This window comes from Loxodonta africana, chromosome 2 (assembly GCF_030014295.1).
Source record: "Loxodonta africana isolate mLoxAfr1 chromosome 2, mLoxAfr1.hap2, whole genome shotgun sequence".
Classification (NCBI taxonomy): domain Eukaryota; kingdom Metazoa; phylum Chordata; class Mammalia; order Proboscidea; family Elephantidae; genus Loxodonta; species Loxodonta africana.
In genome coordinates, this window is record NC_087343.1 from 49,026,011 (window position 1) to 49,045,207 (window position 19,197).

The window sequence follows — 19,197 nt, forward strand, 5'->3', positions numbered from 1 at the left end:
GTTCCCTGTAGACTTTATTAGTCCATACTTTTCAGTGATACAGGTGAGACATTGGCAAAGCATTGCCATAATTTTAGAATTGGATTGCAATGCCCCTGAAGCTACTTTTTCCTCCCATTCCTGGCCAAGAACTTACCACGTGAAAACCAAGGAGAGGCTCCAGTGGTAGAAGTAAGCAGTGTATATCTTCTGGGCTTGCAAAGGAGAAGAGGATATGTCAGTATTTCTCAAACTCTGCTACACATTAGAGCTTTTAAAAATCCTGGTGCCCAGGCATCCCTTACCATATAAAATAGAATCTTGAAGGATGGAACCAGTATTTTTTTTTAAACTCCCCAGGTGATCCAATGTACAGTGTGTTGTGCATTATTACTGCTTATAAAATCAAAAAAAAAAAAAAGAAACCAAACCCGCTGCCATCAAGTCAATTCCAACTCATAGCAACCCTATAGAACAGAGTAGAACTGCCCCATAGGGTTTCCAGGGAGCACCTGGTAGAGTCAAACTGCTGACCTTTTGGTTAGCAGCTGTAGCTCTTAACCACAAAGCCACCAGGGTTTCCATTTCTACTTATAGACCCTCTAAAGAAAAAAAGAAAAACCCACTGTCGTCAAGTCAATTCCGACTCATAGCGACCGTATAGACAGAGTAGAACTGCCCCATACAGTTTCCAAGGAGCGCCTGGCATATTTGAACTGCCAGTCTCTTGGTTAGCAGCTATAGCACTTAAACACTATACCACCAGGGTTTCCATAGACCCTCTGAAAAACAAAAAAAATCATTTTTTTGTTTGTTTATAGACCCTCTAAAAAAACAAAAAAACAAACCCATTGCCATGGAGTCAATTCCAACTCATGGCAACCCTGTAGAACAGAGTAGAACTACCCCATAGGGTCTCCAAGGAGTGGCTGGTGGATTTGAACTGCTGACCTTTTGGTTAGCTGCCAAATACTTAACCACTGCACCACCAGGGCACCTATAGACCTTTTGCCAGCTACTAATTTTCAGGAATTTGGATGGTCTCATTAAAAAGGACCTGACAACCACATTCACAAGGGCTTCGGCTAACTTTCATTTAGGATGTTTTCATGTGGCCAAGGGGACTCTGTGGTATCTTTAGTGCGATAAGCAACAAATTTCTGTTCTTGTGACAGTGACATGTGTAAATTAATGAGCAATGATCAGAAAACTGGAAAAAATTGTGTGGGGGGGAATCTTTAATACTCCAAATAGTTTTCAGGGAAATATATTTTACTCTGTGACCAAGCTAAGTTTAGATATTTTCTGAGTAAGAAGTGCATGAACAATCCTTTTGAGAATAATTTTGATTGTCCATTTTCAGAAATGCTGTTTTTAGGATATTCTAATTCTGGGTTTTTTGGGGTGGCGGATTTTGTTTGTTTGTTTGTTTTACTTTTTTAAGTTGAAAAAGTGTCCAATAGCAGTTAACAAAAAAATTAAAATTAAATTCTGCTTAGGACAGTGTGTGTGCACGCACTTTAGCTGAAGTTTTGCAGAACGAATAGTTCCCGTTCAACAATTTGTACACAGAAAGTTCCAAGACGTTGGTCTCAGACCCCTCAATGTGTCAGCACTCTCCGCATTCCTGCCCTGGGTTCCCTATTACCTTTCATCTGGTTTTCCTAACCCTTCCTGTGTTCTTACCTTTGGTTTTAGTCAGATTTTGCCCTGTTGGTCTCATAATTTACTGTTCTAAGGAGCTGTTTCCTCTCAGGTGTTATTGTTTATTTTGTAGGCCTGTTTATTGTTTGGCTGAAAGGTGATCTCCAGGAATGCCTTCACTTCTATGTTAGAAGGATGTCTTAGGGCCATAGTCTCAGGGGCTCCTCTGGCCTCTATCAAACCAGTAAGTCTGATATTTTTTATGGATTTGATTTTCATTCTACATTTTTCTTCTGCTCTGCCCAAGACCCTCTATCATGGTCCTGGTCAGAGTGATAGGTAGTGGTAGCCAGGCACTATCTAGCTCTTCTGGTCTTGGAGTTATGTAGGTTGTGATTCATGTGTTGTCTGTTAGTCCTTTAGATTTATTGCTCCCTTGAGTCTTTAATTTCCTGCATTCTCCTTTGCTTCAGCTGGAATGAGACCAATAGTTATAATTTCTTGCTTTGTACATTTTAGATAGAACTTTATGTACAACTCACCATTTTAACTATTTTAAAGTATACCATCCAGCAGTTCTTGAGTATATTCACCATGTTGTGCAGCCATCACCACTAATTCTAGAACATTTCTATAACCCCCAAAAGAAATTCCATAACTATTAGCAGTCACTACCAATGTCCTCCTTTGTAAAAATGGTGTGGGGCATCATCTGACCTCCTTGTCTAACTTCACAAGGGGGGAGAAGCATCAGCATCAGCCCAAGGCTGATTCCTATGAGAGAGAGGTCAAACATACCTCAACCCTTTAACCTTTTTACCCATTCTGACACCAGCTGTCCCTCCCAGGGCAGTCTCTACTTCTCTGCTGGGTCTGATAATTCATAACAATGGCCATACAGAACTCACAGTGTTCACAGTTATGGGGCTTACAACTTGGGATCAGGATCAACAGGCCACAACTCGGGATCAAGATCAGGAAGCAGCAAAGTCTCCCTTATTCAGTGCAAGATAGCTCTCTCAGTTCCTCTCAGCCATGCAAGGCTCCCCTCAGCCCCCGAGGACAGGCTCCTCTTGGCGCCCTCAGAGCCAGCCTCCTCTCTCGGCCCCTCTCAGGCCTAGCCTCTGCCCTGCTCAAACAAGTGTTACAAAGCTCTTTAGCTCTCTCGGTAAGTCCCCAGAGGCACCACACCCCACTAGGAAGCCTCCTATCCTAAGGCACTCAGCTCTCTCACTCTGTGGGTCAGCAAGCCTCGCTCTGTGGGTCAGCACCCCACTCCACCAGGAAGGCTCCTGCCTGGAGACTCTCAGCTCTCTTGCTGCATAGGCCAGCACACCCACTGTAGCCACTTTGCTCCATGGGGCGGGAAGCCCACCACACTGTCTCTTGCTGGTCACCTGGTTCTGCTGGCACCGTTTCTCTGCTGCTGCTTCTCCAAGTCTCAGGCTGTCTCTAGTGTTATAGCTCTCTCTCCTGGGTCTAGGAGGTTCTCAGTGCAGGGTCCCTAGGTCCAAAGGATTCACTCCACTCCTGGCTCTTCTTTCTTGGTGATAGTGAAATCCCCTCTCCGCTTCTGGGATTGGCTCCCTTTAGCCCTAATGAGTTGGCAAAACTGGCCAATCCCCTTGTTAGAATTCCATATACCTTATTTGCAGGATCCAACCCCCAAAAGGGTGTTATGCGCCTTATTTGCATTATCAGTAAGCTGTCCAATCCCTTGGTAAGCCACAAGCACCATTTTTACATAGTCCCACCCAATCATTGTGTGGGAGTTACGAGGCTATGCGTGGTTAAAAGGGCCATATTAAGTGATTCATTGCACTACATCCTCCTCCCATTCCCTGGCAACCACTAATCTACTTCCTGTCTATTGAGACAGGATATCTATTCTGGTCATTTTATATAAATAGAATCACACTATAGTCATCTTTTGTGTCTGGCTTCTTTCATTTAACATAATATCTTTGAGGTCCATCCATGTTGTAGCATGATTCAGTACTTCTTTTTTCATGGCCAAATAATATTCAAGTGTATGAATATACCACATTTTGTTTATTCACTCATCAGTTGATGGACATTTGGGTCTTTTCTACTTTTGGGGTAAAATGCTCTCTCTAGTTTTTTTTCTAGTAGTGCACTCCAGGAATTGACAGAATATCAGTTGAGGTGTTTCAGCAAACAGATGCAGTGCTAGAGGTACTCACTCATCTATGCCAAGAAATTTGGAAGACAGCTACCTGGCCAGATGAATGGAAGAGAACCATATTTGTACCCATTCCAAAACAATGCAGAAATTATTGAACAATATCATTAATATCACAGGCAAGCAAAATTTAGCTGAATATCATTCAAAAATGGTTGCGGTAGTACATCGGCAGGGAACTGCAAGAAATCCAAGTCGGACTCAGAAGAGGACATGGAATGAGAGATATCATTGCTAATGTCAGCTGGATCTTGGCTGAAAGCAAGAGAATAGCAGAAAGATGTTTACCTGTGTTTTGTTGACTATGCTAAGGCATTCGACTATGTGGATCTTAACAAATTATGGGTAACATTGCAAAGAGTGGGAATTCCAGAACACTTCATTGTGCTCATGGAGAACCTGTACGTAGATCAAGAGGCAGTCATTCGAACAGAACAAGGGGATACTGCATGGTTTAAAATCAGGAAAGGGGTGCATCAGGGTTGTGTTCTTTCACCATACTTATTCAGTCTGTGTGCTGAGCAAATAATCCAAGAAACTGGACTATGTGAAGAAGAATGCGCTATACGGATTTGAGGAAGACTCATTAACAAACTCTGTTACTCAGATGATACAGCCTTGCTGAAAGCAAAGAGGACTTGAATTACTTACTGATGAAGATTAAAGACTTGCACCACAACATAAAGGAAACAAAAATCCTCACAACTGGACCAATAAGCAACATCATGATAAATAGAGAAAAGATTGATGTTGTCAAGGATTTCATTATACTTGGATCCACAATCAACACCCGGAAACAACAGTCAAGAAATCAAATGACATATTGCATTAGGCCAATCTGCTGCTAAAGACCCCTTTAAAGTGTTGAAAGCAAAGATGTCACCTAGAGGATTAAGGTACTGCTGATCCAAGCCATGGTATTTTCAATCACCTCATATGCATGTGAAAGCTGGATGTTGAAATAAGGAAGACCAAAGAAGAATTGATGTCTTTGAATTATGGTGTTGGCAAAGAATATTGAATATACCATAGACTCCCAGAAGAACGAACAAATCTGTCTTGGAAGAAGTAAGATCCTTAGAAACGAGGATGGCAAGACTTCGTCTCACGTACTTTAGACATGTTATCAAGAGCTACCAGTCTCTGGAGAAGGACATCATGCTTCATAAAGTAGAGAGTCAGCAAAAAAGAGGAAGACCCTCAACAAGGTCAGCTGAACAGTGGCTGCAACAATGGGCTCAAACATGGCAATTGTGTGGACGGCATAGGACAGGGCAGTGTTTCGTTCTGTTTACCTAGGGTTGCTATGGGTCAGAGCTGACTGATGACATATAACAACAACAGTAGTAGTATGTGAGCAGCCCCCTGCTTCCTGACACTGCTGCAAAAACGATGATCACGTATAGGCTGTGCGTAGTCAAATTCAACTGCCAAAACCTATATGTTGTGAATATATTTCCAAGAGACTACAAAGTTCAGTTGACTTGACATTCACCCAGCAGTAACTCTAAGTGCAGGGTATGCCTTTAGTAACGGAAGGTGAAGAATATGTCTTTATTTGGGTCAACCCTACAATTTTTTTAATTATCAGGAATTCATTTTTTAAGGCTTATTAAAGTTTTAATTTAACATAATAAAAGAAGAGAAATGAACAGTTCAAGGGAGACTTGCGAACTCTTGCTTTCAACTCTAAGCCGGTGAGTGAGTACCAAAGCAGATTTCACAGCTTTGTCTTCTTCAATTCCACAGAGAACTATGAGAAAATCAAGTATGAAGGTGAACTTCTTACATTCGATATTGTCTAAATTTAAACACTTTATTAAATTTTTGGCCAATTTCCATCAAGTCAAAGCTTTTCTTGAGAACAGCTTATACCATTTCAGGAACTATTTGTAGTTTCATAACCATATGGCAATTTTAAGGTTTAAAAAACAAGCCTAGCAGTCATTTTTAACTGCACTCTTTGACACTATATTGTTTGCAAGGCAGTTCAGTTATGTTTAACAGTAGTGATCAGCCAGGACATTTATAGATTTCCTTTACCATATTATAACAGACTGGCATCCTTCAAGCATATGACCTTTATTGAAAAGAGACTTAAGATGCTCTTAGGTGGAGGAATTATAGAATTTGTGAACCTCTTCAGACAGAAGAACACTTTGGAAATCCAAGAGTACTTCGGAGAAGGGTGTGCAGCCTTAAAGCGGAGCTCCAGGAGTAAGGACTCCAGCAAGCTGGCTGACGGGTTCAGAGAGGTTCAGCCTTCTCAACATAATGGTGTACTCTGGGGGCTTACTATATACTGGGCACTGTGCAAATCTCAGTACCCCTCAGCATAGAACCTAGTCCCCAGGGAGCCCCCAGGAAATATTTAGGTTGTATTTCTTTAAAAAAAAAAAAAAGGATAATAAATCAACCACCTAAGCCCATTCCGTTCAGGGTGGCTTTGGCTTAGAGAAGTGAAATGGTTGAATGGAATATTAGTGAAAGAACCAGAACTCCTCAAGTTTTTCAGTTCATCACTCTTTGTATTTAACATGCTGTTTCTGAGAAGAGCATTGCCAAGAAGCTGATAAAGCTTCTGCCACAGTTCCAGAGGGCCCACCCAGGTCATCAGGAAAAGGCATCAAGTAGCATTCTAAGTGTTTCAGAGATCCCGTTGGGGCCAGCCCCTCTAGTATCTGCATGAGTCACTGGTAAGTCTTCTCCTTTTGTGAACTTCTTCATAGACCTGCACTTGGGAAAACACAGAGAAAGCCTTTGCTTGGAATTTGTTTTTGTTTTAATACTAGTATATAATAATGCAACATCCTCCAGTTCTCTAGAACTCAGACTTTGGTAGTTATAACCATCTAGAACACAACCACAGAAACCACCTCTAAACAGTGAGGGAAATAGCTGTCACAATACCACTGCATACACATCAGACCTTTGAACTACCACCATTAGGCTTATAATTCCATGTAAAAAGAATTTTAAGAGTAAGTTTCATTTACCTGGGACATGCAGTTCTGTTGACCATCTCAGAATTGATGCCAGGTAAGTTAAATATTTTTGCCTTGCTTTGAGGGAATGACAGACTGACATTCATGTTAATTTTCAACTTTCATAAAGAAGCCAAAAAACCAAGCCCATTGCCGTCAAGTCAATTCCGACTCATATCAACCCTATAAGACAGAGTAGAATTGCCCCATAGGATTTCCAAGGAGTGGCTGGTAGATTCAAACCGCCAAGCTTTTTAGTTAGCAGCCAAGCTCAGCTTTCATAGGGGCAGATTAGTTTACAGTGTTTTCCAAACTGAAGATGGCGATCTACTAATAAATCAATTTACTGAGATGTGACCAGCATATTATAAATTATAAATTGAAATACACTAGATCAGAGTGCATTGCTGGCACTAAGAGCTAGTATGGTTTTGACACATTTTCATTTCGGCTATATGTATTCTACACATGTTGTTGTTAGGTGCTGTCGAGTCAGTTCCAACTCATCACCCTGTGCACAACCAAACGAAACACCGCCCCGTCATGTGCTATCCTCACAGTTGCTGTGCTCGAGCCCACTGTTGCAGCTACTGTGTCAATCCATCTAATTGAGGCACATCCTCTTTTTTTGCTGACCTTGTATTTTACCAAGCATGATGTCCTTCTCCAGGGACTCATTCCTCCTGATAACATGTCCAGTGTATGTGAGATGTAGCCTCACCATCCTTGCTTCTAAGGAGAATTCTTGTTGTACTTCTCCCAAGACAGATTTGTTCCTTCTTGTGCCAGTCCATGGTATATTCAGTATTCTTTACCAACACCACAATTCAAAGATGTCAATTCTTCTTTGGTCTTCCTTATTCATTGTCCAGCCTTCGCATGCATGTGACGCTATTGAAAACACCATGGTTTGCGTCAGGCGCACCTTAGTCCTCAAGGTGACATCTTTGCTTTTTTAATTGTTTAAAGAGGTCTTTTGCAGCCCATTTGCCCAATGCAATGGGTCTTTTGAGTTTTGACTGCTGATTCTGTGGGTGTTGATTGTGGATCCACATAAAATGAAATCCTTGACAACCTCAATCTTTTCTCCATTTATCATGATGTTGCTTATTGGTCCAATTGTGAGGATTTTTTGTTTCCTTTATGTTGAGGTGTAATCCATACTTAAGGCTGTGGTTTTGATCTTCATCAGTAAGTGCTTCAGGTCCTCTTCACTTTCCGCAAACAAGGTTGTGTCATCTGCCTAACACAGGTTGTTAAGGAGTCTTCCTCCAATCCTGATGCCCCATTCTTCTTCATATAGCCCAGCTTCTTGGATTATTTGCTCAGCATACAGATTGAATAGGTATGGTGAAAGGATACAACCCTGACGCACACCTTTCCTGACTTTAAACCATGCAGTATCCCCTTGTCCTATCTGAATGATCGCCTCTTGATCTATCTACAGGTTCCTCATGAGCACAATTAAGTGTTCCGGAATTCCTGTTCTCTGCAATGTTATCCATAATTGGTTATGATCCATACAGTCAAATGTCTTAGCATAGTCAATACAACACAGGTAAACATCTTTCTGGTGTCCCCTGCTTTTAGCCAGCATCCATCTGACATCAGCAATGATATCCCTGATTCCATGTCCTCTTTTAAATCCTGCTTGAATTTCTGGCAATTCCCTGTCGATATGCTTCTGCAGCCACTTTTAAATGATCTTCAGCAAAATTTTGCTTGCATGTGATATTAATGATATTTTTAGATAATTCCCACATTAGGTTGGATCACCTTTCTTGGGGATAGGCATAAATATGGATCTCTTCCAGTCGAATGACCAGGTATCTCTCTTCCAAATTTTTTGGCATAGGCAAGTGAGCACTTCCAGCGTTGCATCCGATCGTTGAAACATCTTAATTGGTATTCCGTCAATTCCTGGAGCCTTGTTTTTCACCGATGCCTTCAGTGCAGCTTCAACTTCTTTCTCCAGTACCATCGGTTCCCAATCATATGTTACCTCCTGAAATGGTTGAACGTCGACCAATTCTTTTTTGGTATAGTAACTCTGTATTCCTTCCATCTTCTTCTGATGTTTCCTGTGTCGTTTAATATTTTCCCCGTAGAATTCTTCAGTATTGCCACTCAAGGCTTGAATTTTTTCTCCAGTCCTTTCAGCTTGAGAAATTCTGAGCGTGTTCTTCCCTTTTGGTTTTCTATCTCCAGGTCTTTGCAGGTGTCATCACAATACTTTAGTTTGTCTTCTCAACCCGCCCTTTGAAATCTTCTGTTCTGCTCTTTTACTTCATCATTTTTTTCCTTCTGCTGTAGCTACTCAGTGTTCAAGAGCAAGTTTCAGAGCCTCTTCTCACATCCATTTAGGTCTTTTATGTCTCTTTTGTCTTTTTAATTACCTTTTGCATTCTCCATGGATGATGTCCTTGATGTCATTCCACAACTCGTCTAGTCGTTAGTTATTAGAGTTCAACACATCAAACCTATTCTTGAGATGGTTTCTAAATTCAGGTAGGATATACTCGAAGTCATACTTTGTCTCTCGTGGACTTGATCTAATTTTCTTCAGCTTCAACTTGAACTTGCATATGAGTAATTGATGATCTGATCCACAGTCAGCCCCTGACCTTGTGACTGATGATATTGAGCTTTTCCATCATCTCTTTCCACAGATGTAGTCGGTTTGATTCCTGTTTATTCCATCTGGCAAGGTCCATGTGTATAGTCACCGTTTATGTTGGTAAAAAAAAGGTATTTGCAATGAAGAAGTCGATATTGCAAAATTCTGTCATGCGATCACTGGCATCATTTCTATCACTGAGGCCATATTTTCCAACTAGGGATCCTTCTTTGTTTCCAACTTTTGCATTCCAATCACGAGTAATTATCAGTGCATCCTCATTGCATGTTCAGTCAATTTCAGACTGCAGAAGCTGATAAAAATCTTCTATTTCTTCATCTTTGGCCTTAGTGGTTGGTTCATAAATTTGAATAATAGTCATATTGACTGGTCTTCCTTGTAGGCGTATAGATATTATCCTATCACTGACAGCATTGTACTTCAGGGTAGATCCAAATGTTCTTTTTGACAATGAACTCAACGCCATTCCTCTTCAAGTTGTCATTTCTGGCAGAGTAGACCATATGATTGTTGGATTCGAAACGGCCAATACCATTCCATTTTGGCTCAATAATGCCTAGGATATTGATCTTTATGCATTCCATTTCACTTTTGATGATTTCCAATTTTCCTAGATTAATACTTCATACGTTCCACTTTCCAATTATTTACAGTTATTTGCAACTGTTTCTTCTCATTTTGAGTTGTGACACATCAGCATACGAAGGTCCCTAAAGCTTTACTCCATCCACGTCATTAAGGTCAACTCTAAGGAGGCAGCTCTTCCCTAGTTGTCTTTTGAGTGCCTTCCAACCTAGGAGGCTCATCTTTCGGCACTATATCAAACAATGTTCTGCTGCTATTCATAAGGTTTTCACTGGCTAATTCTTTTCAGAAGTAGACCGCCGGGTCGTTCTTCTTAGTGTGCCTTTTGAAGCTCAACTGAAACCTGTCTGCCATGGGTGACCCTGCTGGTATTTGAGTACCGGTGGCATAGCTTCCAGCATCACAGCAACACACAAGCCCCCACAGTATGACAAACTGACAGAGGCACGGGGGGATTATACACATACACACACATTAATAAGTGCATACTGGGTCATGATGTAAAACAGCATTTCTTCCTGAGGGTCACATTCAAAACTTTGAAAACCACAAGTATACTGGTTAAGATTACGAACTCTGAAAAAATACTGCCTGGGTTGGTTGGAATCAGGGCTCTGCCACTTATTTCACTTTACTTCAGTTTCTGCATCTGTACCATGGTGAGAATCACAATACCCCTGGTGGTGAAAACAGTAGTACTCCTGGTGGTACAATGGTTAAGCACTTGGCTCCTAACTGGAAAGTTGGCAGTTCAAACCCACCTAGCTGGAGAAAGACTTGGCGATCTGCTTGCATAAAGATTCAGGCAAGAAAACCCTATGGGGAACTTCTTCTATGTCACATGGGGTCATTACGATTCAAAAATCAACTCAGCAGCACTGAAGAACAACAGCAACCTTATTCCATAGTTGTGAAAATTAGTTTATATTTATTTAATTATTATACATATATATATATATAGTGCAGGTGGGTGCTTGGCACAAGGTAAGTCCCCAGTAAGTGTTAGTTGCTATTATATTGTCAGTCCCCATCCCCTTCCTGTTCCTGCCTGAGAGGAGGACTTGGAAAAGCAACAATGTTGAATGCAATAGCCTCTTTCCATCATGGTAGAATTACATCTTCAGTTTTTTTCCCCTGACCACACTGCTCTGGGCTTTGCAGTTGTAGTTAACTGACGAAACATCCTCTTCCCTAATCAAAACTGTCAGGATCATGAACTGTCTATTCTGTAATATTTCTTTGCCCAAATATAAAGGTTAAATGCAGAGATGTTTGTAAATCACTGCTATATTTAGGCTAATCAGTCACCCAAAGATTTTACTCAAGAGCTGTGCAGGCATAGCCTAGGAAGTGAACTGGCTCTCTAGAATCACCGTCTCTTGTTTATTATTTGTGGAAGGAACATTACATTTTCACCATTCTTGGCCTGGGCCAGTGTGCTTATGCAATCCTCAGAACATATGAAAGCTATTTCAGTTGATAGTATTTCCTCACTTTGGCTTGTGTTCAGCAGTAACCATTCTTTATCCAGATCAGGGTGACCAAGCGCGCTATGACTGTTTTTCTTTTCTAAAAGTGATCATCGATTGACTGAGTATGTTAGATTTCGTAGAAGAACTCAGATCCACAAGAATGGGCCAAAAAACTTTTGGTCAGTGTGCCTCATGCTTTGCTCTCATTACAGTGTTTCCCCTCTCATTTCTCATGCACATATAACCACATACTCTGATTTGGCCTCATAATTTCTTCCATTCTTTAGGATTAAATCCATGTTTAAAGTTTATTTCTCTGTTCTATGGAATTGCTTTCTTTAGTATGTCTTTGTACAGTTTTAATTCAGCAGGTTTTTTGTTCGTTTGGTTGGTTGGTTGTTTTTTGGTTTGTTTTGTTTTGTTTCCTTAATCAAACTTAGGACTGTCGTTTTTCCTTTTTTCCCCCCTTCTTTTCCTTATTGTTTGTCAACTGCTGCCCCAATTCAGTAGAAATCTTCAACTGGTTATGTTTAGTTACACCTTGGTCAAAGGGCCTCCATTTCCGCACAAGGTATCTAAATCCCTCACCCTCTGTTCAGAGCTAATTACAAATTTCCAGAACTGTTGACAGCAAGTGTTCCTAGCAAATTGTTAAGGAGTGATTCTACATTTAATGACAAATGGCTGCTGAGTGCCTTCCATTCCACAATCTGGAGCTGTCTAAAGACTATCCTTTCCCTTCTAAGACTCCTTTCCTTCCAGCCTTCCCCTCCTCTCTCAGTTGCTCCTCTTCTTCCTTCCCCCATAGCCCTGAACCCCAAGAAGACATGGGGTACCTTAATATGATTTCATTTGGTTTTTGTTTTTGCTGTGTCATGAGTAGAGGATAGAGAAACATCTCTGGTAAAAAAGCAGAGAGTAAAAACATGAATTAATACAGTGAAACCTGTGGGAGCCAGAACTCAATGGGACTGCTTTGTTTTTCTAGGTGTTGCAAGTTTTCCACCTTTGACATGATGCAATCTTACCACTTTTTTATCACTTGTTTTAGTGGAAAATATTTTAGTTTTCCTTCTCTGATGGGTTTCCATCTTACACAGGTTCCAGCTTTAGCAGGTTTTACTGTACCTTAATATATAATAACTGCTTAATGTGCCCCCACTTTGTACTGTCTGATAAGATCATCTTCCTCCAAGAGGAAAGCCACTGGGCAGTGAAAGAGGAAGCCGACTTCAGCCTGCCAGCCAATCTCACCAGGAGATCAACCATGGTCACTAGCAAGATTACATGCTGCAACCAGAAATGCCTCCCAGTTCCATATAACATTGTTCTTCTGACATTGTAGGTTTGGGCACAATATCATTTCATCGACTTTAAAAAATTCGAATATAGTAAAACTCTCTTCAAGCTTCCTAAATGTTAATTTCACCAGGAATATCACTTCAGCTTATTCTTAATTAATTTATATTGCCAGTTTATAGTCCATCTGAAGTTTAGGCAGAATTATCATTTAGATGTCTCATTTTGTACATGTACACCCGCTCCTCGCTGATCGACATGGTTAAATTCCAAAGACCAGGTTATTATGAGAAAATTGGCATTATGAGAAAATGGAAGATAACTACGTCAGATCACAAAATATTATGTGGAACACATATGTCCCTCTGGACCTGACAGGCGAAAAGTGTAGGTGGACGCTTTCTATCCCACTGGTCATAAAGAGATTACTGCCAAACGTACATCATCAATGCACAAAATAGTCTAATAACAGATTTTTTACTATTGTCACAAATGCAAAATGTTGGATAATGACATAGTTGATAAGTGAAGAGTAGGTGTATTTAAACTATCTCTTAGTGCCCCCAAGCATTCATCATGATGCATTATTATACCCTTCTGAGGTGATGACTAATATCCGTATTCTCTCCACACACTCCTGAGCTAGTTTCACAGGAGTTTACACCAAGTGTTCATTCTTGATACATAGGTCTGATAGAACTGATCAAGGAATCTAATCAGGAAAGCCAAATGGTTAGTGCTTACATATCACTTTATTTCTGTATAGCAATAGTCTCAACCTGGGCTACATACTGCACATACTTGGAGAGCTTTTAAAAATCTTGATATGTAGGCTGCAACCCAGACAAATTGATTCTAACCTCTGGGACTAAGCCAAGGCATCAGTATTTTTCAAAGCTGCCCAGTTAATTCCAATGTGCCGCACTACTAAAATTTGATGCTCTTGGGGCTTGTCTGTTTTTTGTTTTTTCTGAGAGTCAAATTACAGAGAACATCTGAGCATCATTTTTGCCTTCTGTAAAGCTTATGAGAAGCAAGAGAGAATTGCCTAAAAAAAGTTAATATTTTTTGCTTGTGCTAAGAATTGTGCTTTAATCTCACCTTTGCTACCTTCAACAGTATGCTGTAGTTGTCAGGTGTCATCGAGTTGGTTCCCATTCATAGCGATGCTAGGTACAACAGAACAAAACACTGCCCAGTCCTGCGCCATCCTCACAATCATTGTTATGCATGAGCCCATTGTTGCAGCCACTGTGTCAGTCAGTCTCCTTGAAGGTCTTCTTCTTTTTTGCTGGCCCTCTACTTTACCAAGCATTATGCACTCTTCCAGGGACTGTTCCCTCCTGGTAACATGTCCAAAGTACGCGAGACGAAGTCTCAGCATTTTCGCTTCTAAGGAGTATTCTGGCTGTACTACTGCAAAGACAAATTTGTTCATTCTTCTGGCAGCACATGGTATATTCAATACTCTTTGCCAACACCATAATTCAAATGTGTGAGTTCATCTTCAGACTTCATTATTCATGGTCCAGCTTTCACATGCCTTTCAGGTGATTGAAAATACCACGGCTTGGGTCAGGGGCACCTTAGCCCTCAAAGTCACATCTTTGCTTTGTAACACTTTAAAGAAGTCTTTTGCAGCCCATTTGCCTAGTGCCATATGTCATTTGATTTCTTGACTCCTGCTTCCATGGGTGTTGATTGTGGATCCAAGTAAAATGAAATCCTTAACAACTTCAATATTTTCTCCATTTATTATGATGTTGCTTATTGGTCCAGTTGTGAGGATTTTTCTTTATGTTGAGGTACAATCCATTCTGAAGGCTGTAGTCTTTGATCTTCATCTGTAAGTGCTTCAAGTCCTCTTCACTTTCAGCAAGCAAGGTTGTGTCATTTGCATATTGCAGGTTGGCAGTGAGTTCTCTTCCAATCCTGATGCCATACGGATTCTTCTTCATGTAGTACAGCTTCTCAGATTATTTGCTCAGCATACAGATTGAATAAGTATGGTGAAAGGATACAACCCTGACACACACCTTTCCTGACTTTAAACCATGCAATATCCCCTTGTTCTGTCTGAACAACTGCCTTTTGGCCTATGTACAGGTTCCACACAAGTACAATTAAGTGTTCTGGAATTCCCATTCTTCGCAGTGTTATCCATAATTTCTTCTAATTCGCACAGTTGAATGCCTTTGAATAGCCAATAAAACACAGTTAAACATCTTTCTGATATTCTATACTTTCAGTCAAAATCCATCTGATATCAGCAGTGATATCCTTCATTCCATATCCTCTTCTGAATTCAGCTTGAACTTCTGAAAGTTCCCTGTCAATGTACTGCTGCAACCAATTTCGGATGATCTTCAGCAAAATTTTTCTTGTGTGTGATATTAATGACATTGTTCAATAATTTCCACATTCTGTTGGATCACCTTTCTTTGGATATGGATCTCTTCCAGTCAGTTGACCAGGAAGCAGTCTTCCAAATTTCTTGACATAGGCGAGTGAGCACCTCCACTTTCTTTGGATATGGATCTCTTCCAGTCAGTTGACCAGGAAGCGGTCGTCCAAATTTCTTGACATAGGCGAGTGAGCACCTCCAGTGCTGCATCTGTTTGTTGAAGTGCTCAGTTAGTATTCCTTCAGTTCCTGGAGCCTTGTTTTTTGCAATGCCTTCAGTGCAGCTTAGACTTCTTCATTGAATACCACCTGTTCTTGATCATATGCTACCTTCTGAAATGGTAGAATGTTGACCAATTCTTTTTGGTTCAGTGACTCTGTGTGTTCCTTCCATCTTCTGATACTTCCTGCATCATTCAGTATTTTCCCCATAGAATGTTTCAATATTGCAACTTGAGACTTGAATTTTTTCTTCAGTTGTTTCAGCTTGAGAAATGCCAAGGATGTTCTTTCCTTTTGGTTTTCCAACTCCAGGTCTTTGCATATTTCATTATAGTACTTTGTCTTCTCAAGCTGCCCTTTTCAGATCTTCTGTTCAACTCTTTTACTTCATCAATTTTGTTTGCTTTAGCTACTCAACATTCAAGAGCAAGTCTTGGAGTCTCTTCTGACATATCTAAGTTGGTCTTTTCTTTCTTTCTTCTCTTTTTAATGACCCTTTGCTTTCTTTGTGTATGATGTCCTTGAGTTGAATCTATTCTTGAGATGGTCTCTAAATTCAGGCAGAAGATACTCAAGGTCACATTTTGGCTCTCATGGACTTGTTCTAATTTTCTTTAGCTTCAATTTGAACTTGCATATGAGCAACTGATGGTCTGTTTCACAGTGGAATCCTGACCTTCTTCTGACTTATCATACTGAGCTTCTCCATCATCTCTTTCCACAGATGTAGTTGATTTGATTCCTGTGTCTTCCATCCGGTGAGGTCCACATGTATAGTTGCTGTTAATGTTGTTAAAAAAAAAAAAGGTATTTGCAATGAAGAAGTCATTGGTCTTGCAAAATTCCGTCATGCAATCTCTGATGTCGTTTCTATCTCCAAGGCCATATTTTCCAATTACTAATCCTTCTTCTTTGTTTCCAGCTTTCACAACCCAATCACCAGTAATTATCAGTGGATCTTGACTGCGTGTTTGATCAATTTCAGGCTGCAGAAGTTGGTAAAAACTTCAATTTTCTCATCTTTTGCATTAGTGGTTGGAGCGTAAATTTTAATAGTAGTCGTATTAACTGGTCCTCCTTGTAGACATATGGATATTATCCTATCACTGACAGCGTTGTACTTCAGGGTAGATCTTGAAATGTTATTTTGACGATGACTACAACACCATTCTTCTTCAAGTTGTCATTACCAGCATAGTAGACCATATGATTGTCAGATTCAAAATGGCCAACTCCAGACCATTTCAGCTCACTTTAATGCCTAGGACATCAATCTTTATGCAGTCCATTTTATTTTTGATGACTTCCAACTTTCTTTGATTCATACTTTGTACATTCCACGGTTAGATTATTAATGGGTGTTTACAGCTGTTTCTTCTCATTTTGAGTCTTTCCTCATCAGGAAATGAAGGTCCCAAAAGCTTGATTCCATCGACATCATTAAGGTCAACACTACTTAGAGGAGGCAGCTCTTCCCCAGTTGTATTTTGAGTGCCTTCCAACCTGATGGGCTCATCTTCTGACACCATACCAGACAATGTTCCACTGCTATTCATAAGACTTTCACTGGCCAGATTTTTCAGAAGTAGACCACCAGGTCCTTTTTCCTAGCCTGTCTTAGTCTAGAAGTTCCCCTGAAACCTACTGGTGGCATAGATTCTAGTATCACAGCAACACACAAGCCATACAGTACAACAAACTGACAGGTGTATGGGGACCTTCAACAGTATAGCCATAGGCAACTCATTTAACTCATCTAAACTCCAGTTGTACTCATTTCAAAGTGGAAATAACTATTCATCTTCTAGAATTGTTATCAGGATTAAATGATATTATATATGTAAAATGTTCACCGTGATGCCTTTAACATGGTAATAATAATTAAAAGAAATGTGCAGCTACAAAGTCAAAATCCCCGTTTTTAAAATGAAGCGTCCAAATAGGAAAAGGAAATGTATCCTAAATCTATTGCCAAGATTTCTGAGTGCTTAGCAATATTAATAGTAACATTTCTTCAGAATGTGAATTCCACTTACTTTGGAACACTCATTTCTCTTAATCAGAATTAATTTAGGGCCAAAGGTGGCTCTCTTGTTGATTACATCATTCTTTTCAGAGATGCTGTAAATGGATGTTGAGCTATGCTGTCTAGGTTTTTCTCCCAGCTTTAGGCTAAAAGCTCACAATAGAGCAGGCATTATTTGTAGTTCAGGAATGACAGTGTGTTCATGGATGGCTCATGGGAGAGGATCTGAGAGTCTATGTAGCCATTTATTGTCTTCATGGTGAAATGGAAAGCAAGTTTCTAAGAGGATTTTCAGAGATAGCCGGAGAGGTGCTCATTTAAGGTAATGCTGATACCTCTCAGGCTTGGAAAACTTCAGGATGCCACTAAAAAGCTAGACTTCAGGAATGTTGGATATCCTCAGCAATAAAGTTGTAGCAGGAGGTGACTAACCCACTAAAAAAAAAAAAAAAAAAACTAGGAGGAGCTAAACAGCCGGCCACACTGCAGTTCCCGAAGTTTTTCAGTTTCACTGCCATGCTTCTTTCTATTTGCAGAGAAAAGTGGTTCATGTCATTCTTGAACACTGCTTTTAACTTTTGATATATTAGATTCATTTATTCTGTATCTATATCATTCAAATATTTAGTACAGTTAATAATATTCCTACTCTTCCTCCAAATTAACGCATTAACAAATATCCACATAGTTTATTTATTAACATCCGCTCATTTGTTCTAAAGGTCAGGAACCAAGATACCCAGTTTAATGAGATCCTCTGCTTTAGGGTCTCTCATGAGGCTGCAGACAGGGTGTCCACCAAGGCTGCAGTCCCATCTGAAGGCTGGACTAGAAAATGATCTGCTTCCACATTCGCTGATGTGGTTGCTGGCAGGATTCAGTTCCTCCAGGGTTGTTAAACTGAGGGCCTTAACTCCTTTGCTGGGTATTGGCCATAGGCTGCTCTCATTGCTTGCCATGTGGACCTCACCAGCATGGCAGCTTGCTTCATCAAAACCAACAAGAGAGAGAACCTGATGGGAAGATGACAGTCACAGCCTTTTGTAAGTTAATCACGGAAGTGACTTCATTTCAGCCCTGCCATATTCTGTTGGTTAGAGGCAGGTTACTCAAGGGGAGGAAATACACAAGGTCATGAATACCAAGAGACAAGGATGATTAGGGACCTGAGAGGCTGCCTGCCACAGCAGTTCATATCACGTATTCATCCATAAATGAAAGAAGGAAAGAATGTGAATGTAAGGAAGAAGGGAGGGAGAGACGGAGGAGAAGGCAAACAAAAAAGGACAGAAAAATATAGCTTTCCTGTACTACATCTGTTCCAAGGTTCCACACAGTTTATCACATTAGCACTACAACCATGAATTTCTTATTTAAAATGAGGAGATAATATGGGGCTTTCTGTACATATAGAGTTGAAAAAAAAAAGAGAGAGATAGAGAATAAACATAATACTAAGTTTAAGCAAGTAAAATGTGTTTCAGATTAGTTCCTTTTTTAAGGTGAGTTTTTGTTTTTGTTTTCAGTTAGCAATTTTTTTTTTCCTTCTGTTTCAAATTTTGAGGCTGGGTTCATTTTTCTTATCATTATGTGTCAGGCATATTACACAGGTGATATAGAACCGTGAATAGGGTTTGCATTTTTTGTTCTCAGGTTATTTCAGCTCAAATGCCAAAATTATGCTTCGGTTATGTGCATTACTGTTAATGGCTGTATACGCCACCTAATTGTAAAACTGAAGT

The 19,197-nt window shown here is 40.2% G+C and overlaps 1 protein-coding gene across 1 annotated transcript in view; it reads left to right on the plus strand.

The window, feature by feature from the left end:
* Positions 1-2,658: 2,658 nt before the first annotated feature.
* The window catches only part of GHR (growth hormone receptor), a 59,046-nt gene continuing 42,507 nt past the window's right edge, over positions 2,659-19,197 (plus strand). The window contains exon 1 of the mRNA XM_064279687.1: positions 2,659-2,791. Within this exon, the coding sequence (XP_064135757.1) occupies positions 2,659-2,791 (133 nt within the window). The remainder of the gene's footprint in view (positions 2,792-19,197) is intronic.